Below are 12,155 nucleotides of genomic sequence, written 5' to 3'. Positions count from 1 at the left end.
CAGCTATTCCTGCCCTGGAACGTGAAACAAGTAACACTGTTTGCTCCAGCACTCTTTCTGGAAAACGGTAAAGAGCATTCGCACATCTCATTCAAGCGCTCATCAATTCCTCATCACACTGCCTGACAGTTTCAGTTCTATGAGTGAAATGAAAGCACTAAGTATAACTGGTTTTCCTATTTCAGAATTCCCAGCAATTAACCCTTAGGTCTGGTGCATATAAAGGCAAGGGGAAAAGTGACTTCATTGTAAAACTCTGAGTAGGCAAGCTTCGTATCTGCTTACCAGCACAGACTGTAAGTACTGCACAGAGCCTTCCCTTCTATGGTTGAAATGAGAAGCACATACATCTGACTTAAAAAAACAGGAAGAAATAAAACTGCTGAATTCAAGCAATAACATAAAAACAAAGCAGCCTGAAAAGGAAAAAACAAAAACAGTAGAAAGATATTAAATCCCTTTGTTCTAGTGGGATAAAAGAATATCACATTCCAATTTCAAATGATTTATTTTCAGCTGAGGTCTTGATTCCCCAGCAAAGAGAAAATTAATATTTTCAAAGGACTGAGGAAGAAATGATAAGATGCTACAGGCCTTTTTTGTTTATTTGGCATCATTAAGATTCTGGACTCTGGAAAATATTCTAAAGTATGGACATTTTAGAATGTAGCAGCACTATAAGCAAAGGGATTTAACAAGCACAGCACAGTTAGTGGCAAGAAACGCAGCACTCACAGCGGACGAGCAGGGGTTGGCCACTTTTGGACTGCACGGTGGAGAGCAAGTCATCTTCACGAGAACTGGCATCTCATCATCTGACACAGGGTTGGCAGGCTTGTCTTTGACTGTGGCAGTGTTGGCAGAGGGCTGCGTGCTGGGCTCGGGTGACAGAAGCTTTACAGGGACAGACACTGGCATGACGATAGGCGCGAGGCTATCCACCTCTTTAGGCAGCGGCTGCTGTGGTGGTTTCTCTCCTTCATCCTGTACAAACAATTAAAGGCTTTCAGCCCCAGTGAGGGAGGGCTACTTCTGGACTGACATGCCATGCACTGTAGGCATCGTGGCTGAAAAGAAGTGGCCAGGGTTATGAAACACACAGTAGCACCGCGGCTCGGATTCCACCGCTGCCTTGAATCGAGTTGGCAGATGACATACGACTTCTGCATAGGATTCAGCCTCTGTGCTAAACAGCCACATAAAACATCTTTACAAGTTATCTCGCAAAAGGGGGAGATAAACATGTGCCCTTTTTGTGACTATGAAGGCAGAATTCGCGCATCACCCACCTAAAACCAAAAAGACACAGATGGCGTAATGCTACCAGTTCTTTGGTTTCCTGTAGTATCACCCATTAGGATTGAATTTCTAAAATATTGGGACAATGAAAAACTGATTGACGGGGTAACTTATTTTTATTCAGAACAATTCAAACTCACATTTTTAGTTTGGTATTTGTTGATACCTATAGAACTAAAACACTGGGGAAGAAAGCTGTCAAAGATTCAACAATCCTGCTCCTTCAATTAAAGCCTGGGAATGCTTCCAACAAACATCCCTTAGTCATCCAAGTAGTCCAAATGAAAATAAGGAAGACTTGATGTTCCTGATGCTTCTAATATAATAAACAAACACGAGGGGAAAAAAATTAGAAGCTCCTGCCATGAGTTTGTAGGGTGTTTTTGTAATGTGCAGAGAAACAAAGAGGCAAAAATCTTTTTTTTTCCTCCTCCCTTGCCTCTCACTTTTAAGCAAGACTTCTGGCCTGAAAATTAGCAGAATCACGTATATTTCTCCTTATGTAGTGTGGGACATAACAAAACAGCACTGGGGAGAACAGGTTTTGATAGCAAAGCAAAGCACAGCAAAGCAAGCAAACATCAACATGAAAAGGAGAGACCCAAATACGGAAGTAAAATGAACTTCTACCTGTTTGAAGTTAGGAGATGCTCTTACTCCTCCATGTGACCTCATGTGACCATTTAGAGCAGGCAAACTCTTAAACTCCTTCAAGCATATTGAACATGTTAGCTTGTTCTTCGCATCAGCTCTCTCAGGAAATGTTTCTCTGCTCTGGCCACTATTTTTTTTTTAGCATGGAACAGAAGAGGAGACATCAGTTGGGCATGTTGCCTTTGATGTAAAGGAAGCCTTTTAATTGAGGATGTCAGCAAAATTTTACAATTAAATAGTTAGGAAGCATAGGGTGAATGCTGTGAAATATGTTGGCAATAACCTAGATCAGTGGTTCCCAAGATGGAGAGAAGGAAAGTTTTCATTAAGAGTCACTCATCAAAAAACAGCCCTCAGTTTGGGATAGTCTGAGGGCCCATGGGTTAGAAGAAAAGATCTACTTCTGATAGACCCACATTTCCCTACCTGTGACAACACTTAATGAGTATTTGGACTTAAGGCCCCTACTTATGGCGAACGACAGTGCTGGAGGACCCATCTTCAGCCCTTCACAACGGTGAGACCTTAAGAAAAACTGAAGATCCTGCTGCCAAAGATAGAAACCTAAATAGTGCATCATCCCTTCTCATACAAATGCAACAGAGCTTTAAAAGCATACTGCTCCCCAGCCTTCACTATTTATCTGTTTTGTTTTGTTTTCAATACATAAAGCACTTATCTGATTTTATTGCTGGGGATGGGGGAAATCATGCAAACTTATATCCACAAAGCACAAAACTAGAGATGCTTCTGGAAGACCAGCCTCTCTGACCTACCCAGAATACTTTCCCCTCCCTCCCAACTGCAACACTCCTTTGTATTTCTCATATTTATATTAAAAAGACCAAAACTTATAATACCTTTGTTCTGGGGACAGCGGCTGCAGTCTGCCATCTGACAGTTGCATCTGCTATCAATGGAGAGGGGGCAAAAAGAGAAAAGTATTTTTCAGGGAATACCAATGCATAAGTGAAGGTCCTCACAGCTTTGTTTGCATTTTGCATAAGATTTTGCTAATATTAAAAACATCTGAATTGAGCGCCTTACATTTATCTACCAAATCCGTACCTGTATTCATGTGTCTAGTGCATTTTCTTACACTCATCTGCTGTTTGAAGCCTTCACTTTGACTTTGAGGTATTACTTTTGGAAATAAGCCGTTGACTACGTCTTCATGGTATATTCAGGCTCTCAAGTGCTGAAATATTAGCAGGAGCACCCTGTTCTAACAGGGTTCCCCCTCACCAGAAACTGACTCAGAACTTCCCAAGTCCCTTCTTGTTAGGGAACCAATAGCGCCCATGATGACAGCTGTATATTGCCACCGGCCTGGCCTGAAGCCAAACCAGCAATGCAGACAGGAGAAGTCTGTTAACACAGTTCCCCAAAACATCCAAGCAACACCCATCGCTCACATCCCAACTTTCCAGGTCTCCTGCAACTGCCTCATTTCTGTATATTGCTACTCTTCTGCAAAACAAGTTTGTCTGAGCAGGGATCAAAAATATTACGTACCTGAGGCCACATGGTGCTGGGAGAGTCTTGCTGAGAGCTTTTGTTGTTCAGATGAACTCCTGACACTGGTAGAAGAGTTCGATGAGGAACAGTGTTACCTACAGAATTAACCTCCTGCCTTGCAGGATCCTCCGCTGTCTCTGGCGGAGTGAGGCCAACATGAGAGTTCAGAGACTGACCTCGGCTCTCATTCGGATATTGCTTTTGCTGATCCTCTTGCTGCTGCAGTAAACTCTGTGGGTACAAATGCCTATACTGTTCATGGGGATCTTGATAGCAATACTGAGGCACTGCTCCCAACTGGATAAGCTGCACAGGATGACTTGGATCCTGAGGGTACTGGTGTGGTTCATGCATAGTCTTTGGATCAGGTTCCCTGTGGTATGGAGGAAGTTGCAATTGCATCTGTTGTTGCTGCTGCTGTAACTGTTGCATGACAGGTTGCGTTTGATAATACTGAGCTATTTGCATTGGACACTGCCTCTGTTGCTGCTGCCGAGTTGGCTGTTGCTGCTGCTGTTGGATCTCTTGTATTGAAAGCCGCTGATGTCCCTGCTGCGGCTGAGCATAGTATTGAGTCTGCTGCAAGTGCTGCATCTGTTGCGGTAAGAGCTGCTGAGGCTGCATTTGTTGAACATGTGGCTGTCCTTGCTGAAATGCAGAATGCATCTGCATTTGCGATAAATGCTGCTGGTAGTCATAGTACAACTGTTGGTGCTGCATGACTTGCATTTGTTGCTTTTGCTGTGCGCTTGCAAAATTCTGGTGTGTTTGCTGTGGCACTGGTTGATATCTTTGCACAGTGGAAGTTACAGGCTGTTGCTCAACTGCTGGCTTCTGAGATAGCAGCTGCCTAAGTGCGCTATCACCAGAATTATCCACCATTGAAGACTCAGTGTGCAAAACCTGAGCCATGTTGTTGACTTGAATTCTCAGATTTTGGTTAGCAAATACTTGTGTAAAGGAGTCCAATTTATGCAGGACCCCACTGGTAATCTTTTGTGATCGATTTTCACCAGATTGAGAATAAGAATATTGGTATCCATCATGAGATTCCCCCTGCCCAAGGGGGCTCCACATTGCATTTTGACTATTCAAATTGTTCCTTACTGGGACATGGTTTCCTGAGACAGAATGCGTCCAACTTGTTTGTCTAGATGTATCCATTGACCCAAGACTTTTTGAACCAACAGGCAAAGCTATACTGTCTCTTGAATCTTGGGGAAACTGGGGGGAGAGTGGGGACGCTTGAGGAGCATCCATAACTGATGTCCCATAACTATGATTTAGAGATGGAAGGGAGTTCATTTGGTGTTGTTGGTAGTACAAGTTCTCATTGTTGTTGGCAGTATGGTTGGTTTTATACAATTGCTGGTCCCCCATTTTTGGTCACTTCTGTTCCAAACTTACAGGCACACAAACCATTGAAATCTCTGTTAACCCTGAGATAGCTGAATAAGGGAAGGGGAGGGGAGGGGAAAAGAAGCTAGAATTACTTAGAATTCAGCATGTCCATGTGTATCACAAGGACTAAGATTTCCTCCAGTCTATCAGTAATTCCAATTTCAGACTCGACGTTGCTTCACATCTTCAAAAGAGGACCAAAGCACAAATCTTGCACAGTTGATAGGTTCAGTGCACCAGGCACCTGTGGAGCAAGAGAAAAGCAAGGTAAGTGCTGGCTTTCTACATAAATGGTTATTGCCTCAAAGAAAAGTAAAAACTCCTAGTTCGAAAACCAATCATATGCAAAATTGTAGAAGCTGGGCTATTCCATTGCAGGCAGTCCCAGATGGCCGAATACTGCTCTCGCAAGACGAGGCTTTAGTCAGTCAACTATCAAGCCAAGTCACTTTCCTACTGCTAGTCATCTTGTCAGGAAGAATGCAGCCATTTAATAGCACTAACTCGAGTCATACTGCAGACATCACAGATGCCTCCCCAAGGGCCTGAGAAGGAAGGTGAAAGAAAAACATAGCTTTGAATTAAAGCACTCAGATATCTGGGTGCAAAAAGACATACAAAAAATGTAATTGCAGTCCAGGTTTTGCATAGAGCTTTTGCACATTCTTACAACTTCCAGGGTATTTACAGGAGGTGTCCACTGGTGGTATGAAAATACAGTATAACTGAAAAATAAGTGGCAAGGCTAACACTTATCGCTGTGACAATAAAATCACAAGCATAGTTACCCAACCACATCTGTGCACATAGCTTTGTTTGTTCATATTCTGTAAGGGAATCAGATTAATGCTAAAACCAAAACAATCTATAGAAATCTTTTATGATCGCTCAACTTACACAGGGATCACTGAACTCCAACTTCTGTTCTATACCCTCTTACCCTCCTTTAGTTTGCATTATTTTAATGGAACAATTTATACAGAATGCAACCATTTATCATTCTTACTGTATAAATTGTAATTCAAAGTAACACTTTACAGATGTCTGTACTGTTTTCAAGTACAGGAATAAAAGGAATAAAACAACAGCAAAAAATACGTAGGCACATTACAGGCTTGTTTTACTATTCCACAGTAAGAAATGATCACCATATCTATACACACACATGCAGAGTCACCCTGTGCCTACACACATAAACGCATTTTAACACAAAAGAGGTTGATACTGAACTTTAACAAGAACACAAAACGCAATCATAACTCTGCCTCTTTCACATCTGCCTTTCTAAACGTAACGCTTTCCAAAGATTCCCAAGTACTGATACCCTACCTTTTTAAACTTAAGATAATCCCTCATCTGGATGGATAAATGTGAAGTCACTGATGGAGAAAATTTTAACTATTGCCAGATGGATATTAACAAGCTTTCCGCTAGCGATTGCGAGTAAGGTTTATACATAGCTGCAGGCACCAAAAAAAACCACCAAACAAAAAAAACCCCACTTTTCCATTCTGGCATAACGTATGACAAAAAAACATGCTCCCAATGAAGAGGGCTTTCCGTGTGTACACACAGGTTTTGTGTAAACCATCTGCAAACATTAACACATAACATTTTCATGTGACAAATAATGGCTGAGAATAATTGCAAGTTTATTTCCTCTTCCAGAAATATATATTGCTTCATATTTTCTCTGAACACACTCCCTTGCAGATTTTTATAGATGTGCAACTAAAAAAAGATATCAGTCAACAAAGAGTGGTCAGGCTGCCAACAAGACTTTTCAGCCACAACCCAACTTCAAAGACTTCCTATTAAAAATTATGAAGAGAAGCTAAACAAAGCCTACACAAAACATTCAAAGGACCTAAAAATAACACTGTGTGATATTTCACACTGAAAGGCCATCAACTTTTAGAGGAAGAGGGGAATCCTATACAGGGATATGCATCTCCTTTTATGCCTGCCCATTTGAGAAGGCTCAGTTGTGACACTGGGAACACATTTTTCCACAAGACATCCAAAGGAAAAAAGGCACTAGTGGGTCTGTCATAAATGGTGTGCTTATTGTGTAGAGAAGGTGCGTCCCCATTCTCATTTATTAATGGTACTAGAATTTACATTACATTCCTTGTTGTTTAGCCCTTCTTTATAAGGTTTCTGTTTGAAGTGACAAGTATTAGTCACTAATAACAAGACATAATAGTGACACAAACCAGTAAGTGAGAATAAATACTGCAGGAGATAATTAAAAGACTGAGAGTTTCAGGAGCAGGACAGTAAGAGTGCTTATGCTTAATACATCAGAAAACATCAATGTGATTTAGGTATAAAAAGGAATCAATTGGCCAGTCAGGCCCCTAAGCTCTTATCCTTCCCACTCGTAGGAGCACCACTGTGGCAGACGCTACCTACCAGCGGCCACAGTGACTTTTATGGTCAGCAGCACCTGGACACGTGCGAAACTCTGTTTACTGCACCTTTTCACCTGAGGGTTTACCTGTCACAATTCTCGAGGTACTGGAAAACACAGTCAAGAAGGTTTGTATTTGAACTGTTAGCACAAATCTCTCTCTCTCTCAAAAGAAAAGATGCTCATAGACACCTCATCTCCAACAGCCTCAGCACCCTCAACTCACCTTTGGTTTGGGAGGTGAGACACACAGCTGTTTCTTAGGTAGATTACAGAGTTGTCACCACAGTTACACAGAAACAATGCATTTGTAAAAACCTTAAAATTTATAATAGACTATTACATTAAAATATCTACCAAGTGATAAAAAGACTACAAAGCTCAGTCACTACAGGAGTCATATGTGAAAAATTGGAACTTCTTTTTTTTTAAACCACCCAAAGATGAAAACATTCCTTCAAAAGTGTTACTGAGCTGGAGGGAGAAAAGCATATGTGTCTAAAAGCATTGTTTTTCTAACTTCAGGTAATGGATAAAAAAACACATAGGCATATTGACAAAAGCATAATCAGTAATAAACCAGTCCCTGAGATACCAGCCTGAAGAGGCTTAAATTCGACTTGATGCTGTATACACTGCACATCTGCAACCAATTTTAATAAAATGCTAAGGGTATACATCAGTTAAATACATTGCACTGGATTAAACTAATAAAGAGTATTTCAGTGCTGTACATAACATTATTAAGGCTTTAGAGGCACAACAATTAGTCTCTGGCCAACTAAGAAGCCATTGGCAGTGTACTGAATGATTTCTGTTTCTTTCAGTAACAACAACAACTATTACTACTAAATGGTTAATCAAACAACTCAACTTCTAAAAGCAGCACCAGTTTTAGGCCAACAATGGTTCTGCAATTCTACATTTATTTTCGTTCCAGCAGTCATTCATGCTACTTAACCTATTACATTTTTGACATTACAGATGTATCCCAATTACGAAATCATTACAAAGAAACATGAAAACAAATGCAAAAGGACAGAAGCATTTCTTTAGACTGCCTAGAAAGAGAAATACCCTATTTAAGGTAATGGATGGAATCTGGACTCAAACTAATGGGAGTTCAATTGACTTCTACAGGGACAAGATTTCACTCCAACTCTTTTCTCATCATTTCAGTGTGGTCCCCTGCAACTTGCACAGCTCCAACCTCCAGACTGAAAGCCACAGACATGCCAAGCTTGCTGAAATATCTTAACACACTCCAACTGCCTCCCTCTTCAAATACAAGCAACTGAAAGGAAATACAAATATTACCAGTCTTTCCTGGAAGCATGCCACAGCTTAATTCTGGTACACATAATAGGCAAGAATATTCTAATGTTATCAGTCTTCAATAAAGAAGATGCAATTTTCCATCCTTAATAAATTATATCACTGGAGAGCCAGAAGATCGTAGAGAAAAGGGCAAGCAGCAACATATCAGAGAGGTGGTAACTATAACACAACCCCCCCTCCCCCAACACACACACACACACACACACACACACACACACACCCACACACAAAAACCTCCCAAGCTCCATCACACAACACAGAACATGAAACCTGCAGAATTTTTCAACTACAATGAACAACAGTCACAGTTACACTATTGAACTATCTGAATCCACATGAATTTCAGAGCAAAACATCACTCCAAGTAAGTCGGTGCTTGAAAGTTGGTTTGGGTGTGGGCAGAAGAAACAGGACTGAACACCAGCCAATTTCAATTTCAACTAAGTTAATAGAGAGGGATGACAAAAGACTGTAGAAGAGCAGATGCTGAAGCAAGCAGACTCATTAATGGGCTGTAAAGTTATTACAGCACTGATCTAAGCTGTCTCAGTATGGTGCATGGCTGTGAATCAAAATGCAATTGGATCCTATACTTTACCCAACTTACTCCAAACTCAGCAGTCACTTTAATCAAAAATCTACATGTTCTATAGATGAATTAAGAGTCATCCTGAAAAAAGAAGATGAGTGGATAAAGACCTTGATTTCCATGCTTAAGAAGGCAGCAGCAAAAAAAGGCCTCAACGCTCAACAGGCTTCTGCAGGACAGAGCACTTGCAGCTACTCACAAGCAACAGTATTAGCAGACTGCTCAATTGGGGCACAATCCCTCCTTATGTCGTCAGGAACTGTAACACATTATCAGTTCAAACTAGTGACTACTTTTAGCAATCTAAAGAATATTTTTGTAACACTTAATTTGAGGCAGGTCTGCTTACAGAAGTGTGTCCCTGCTGTGTGTTCTCCCAACACTGGAAACAGCTCACTACCATGTTTGAATCATGTCTTACTGCCCTTTATTGGGGCAGGCTGAGACAGGGCTTTCTCAAGTGGCTGCCTTTTTGTTATTAGAGTATAAAGCTTCATTTTTAACTGTGGTAGGCCAAAATCCAAAAAGAGTAGTTCTCTGTTGCCTTCCTTTATTCCTTTCCTTCAAAATTTGCTTCCCACTCAGCTTCACCCAAAACAAAACAGGATTTATCTTATTCAATTTCTAGCCTTTTTTATTGGAATGTCTTTATTGGCCTGTTCTGTTATTCAGAATTGCGAGATATTTTGCTGTGATATACCCATGTCAAGACAACTGTCACTCACATTAACTCTCTCTTTGATTTTCCTTAGGACAGATACACAATTACACAGTCATTCCTTCTCTAACAGACTCCTTTCCATTAACGCAATAATAGTATTAATAATGATAACAACACAGAATAGCAATATGGATTTCAAGGACCAACGACAATTTTATCTGAAGGACAAATGACTAGGGCTGAAAAACATTTTCACTCCAATATTGGATACAATAGCTCATGTTTCCTACTGCACTTCAATTCTGACTTGCTTTGAATGGCAGAGGTCTCAAACCCATGTCCATATCTGCATGTTAACCCAAACATTGGAGTCATTAGGCAAAAAAACAAAAACAAGAAAACAAACAACACCCTAGTGTACGAGAAAATAAGCAAATAAAATAATTGCAGAAAAGAAAAGAGTATGGAAGGGAAGTAAAATGTTTAGTACAATGATTTTATAGCAAGCATAGTAGGAAAGCTATGCACTCTTGGAAGGGGAAAATAGATTATCTGCTTTTTAATATTAATGCTGGTAAGTCTTCAACAGTTGCATAAATCCTTCAAAAATTATCATTCTCTTTGCAGCTGAGCTCCTTCTGCAGTGCAGTTGGAAAGGCTGCTGATTCTCATGTGGCTGCTCATTTAAGCTGTTCCCATTTCTACTCTTAAGAGAGACTAGAGTGTCCTAATTCAGTTTAATAAAGACCACATTGGATTTGGGGGAGGGGAAAGGAATGTAGGAAGAGGGAGGGGAACCAAGCAATTTCTGCACTTCAATGAAGTTTGGGGAAAAAAGCACAGCAAAAATAAGAGTTTGTGATCATCTCAGGAAAGCCTCTAGAAAAGGAGGAGGAGAAAGGAAGACAGACAGGAACATTTTCCTCTCCTTTTGAAGCAATTTACAAGTAGAAAATACAGTCTCGGGCACTGGTAATTTAATAACTTTTTTTCCCCTAAAACTAGCATAATTCTGGTTATTCAAGAAGAAGGGGTTGATTTCTAAATGAAACCATTAACTCAATTCAGCACAAGGGAGATAAAGTTGCATGAATTCCAAAGAAATTAAGAAGGTTGCTTCTGTAAATTTGATTATCTTTGTTGTCAGTTAAATAGTGTTACAGTTTCAAGATACTTTGAAGGGTTCTCAGAACTATGACTGAAGCATGTATCACATTACTCCATAAAAATGGCAAATATAAAATGATGCAATCACCTCAGAGTACTGATGAAAAAAATAAAATAAAAACATCTACTACAGCTAGAAGGGCATTTGAATTGCACATTCTAAGACCACATGACTAAAAAGCTTACAGAAGACAGGATTCTGTAAAAGGTGCTGATCACCTCTGAAAAGCATGATTTTTAGCATGCACCAATATATTACTGCATATTTGATCAAGGCTGAAGTGGTATAGGGAACGTCCTCTCTCTGAAATGTCTTCAGCAGATCTGAGCTTACTGACTGTTTATATGAAATAAATTGTAGTACCTTCTGGTGAGCCTTAGATCAAGGCCAATACTTTCGTATGACTTCTGGAAGATTTACATGCTCTATTATCAAAAGTGCCCTCACTTTCATGTTTTGGTTTATTTCTGTTATTGAACTGACTGCATTCAGTGATTTGTCTTCCCCCAGCAAGACTCTAGTGCTGCAGACCTGACAAGACCCTGGCACAGAAGAACTTAAAAACAGATAGGTTAGACCCTGCCCGCTTATTGTACACAGCTACGTTACCATCTCTCTCACTGCTGTTGATGCAGGGTGGGGGGCGCAGGGGAGGATTTTTTATGCCTTTCCACTCCAACATCAATCCATCAGCTATTATTGAGACCACAGCAATGCCAAACACTATTTTAGTATGAGGTGAGCATCCTTATAACACACATAACCAACTTTTTCCTGACCTCTACAGTGTTTATGCGCCGAAGCTTGTAATGTGACTGCCTTTTTCTGTAACTATAAACGTTGTAAACAGTTAGAGAACATATGCTGGGATTTGCAAAAACAGGCAAGAAGGAAACATCCTGAGACAGATAAACAATTAAAAAAAAGCAGAAGAAATAGCATGTGGGAAATAGCATATGGCTAAGTTTTCAGGAGAGAGGGACAAGCTATTTTGAGCCTAATGCCTCCCCAAAAGGAAAGTGACTTTTTAGAAATGCAGCTGCAGGACCCATCCAAAAAGGATTCTTCACATCTAACAGCTTTGAAGAACTGAATATCATGGCTTCTTTCTTTT

General features: G+C 40.4%; 1 protein-coding gene across 12 annotated transcripts in view; it reads right to left on the bottom strand.

The window, feature by feature from the left end:
• Window positions 1–12,155, bottom strand: part of TRERF1 (transcriptional regulating factor 1) — a 103,294-nt gene that overhangs the window by 17,057 nt on the left and 74,082 nt on the right. For 9 of the 12 annotated variants that reach the window (XM_064509611.1, XM_064509613.1, XM_064509607.1 and 6 more), the window contains 4 exons: window positions 3,469–5,116; window positions 2,814–2,863; window positions 1,930–2,080; window positions 736–984 (listed from right to left, as the gene is read on the bottom strand). In XM_064509611.1, coding sequence (XP_064365681.1) covers window positions 736–984; window positions 1,930–2,080; window positions 2,814–2,863; window positions 3,469–4,851 — 1,833 coding nt within the window. In that variant the 5' untranslated portion in view covers window positions 4,852–5,116. The remainder of the gene's footprint in view (window positions 1–735; window positions 985–1,929; window positions 2,081–2,813; window positions 2,864–3,468; window positions 5,117–12,155) is intronic. The other 3 variants (XM_064509615.1, XM_064509616.1, XM_064509617.1) reach the window with 3 other exon arrangements.

The sequence above is a fragment of the Dromaius novaehollandiae genome, chromosome 3 (assembly GCF_036370855.1).
Source record: "Dromaius novaehollandiae isolate bDroNov1 chromosome 3, bDroNov1.hap1, whole genome shotgun sequence".
Taxonomy (NCBI): Eukaryota; Metazoa; Chordata; class Aves; order Casuariiformes; family Dromaiidae; genus Dromaius; species Dromaius novaehollandiae.
Note: the sequence above shows the minus strand (reverse complement) of the source record. Positions and strands in the feature narration are given on the sequence as shown.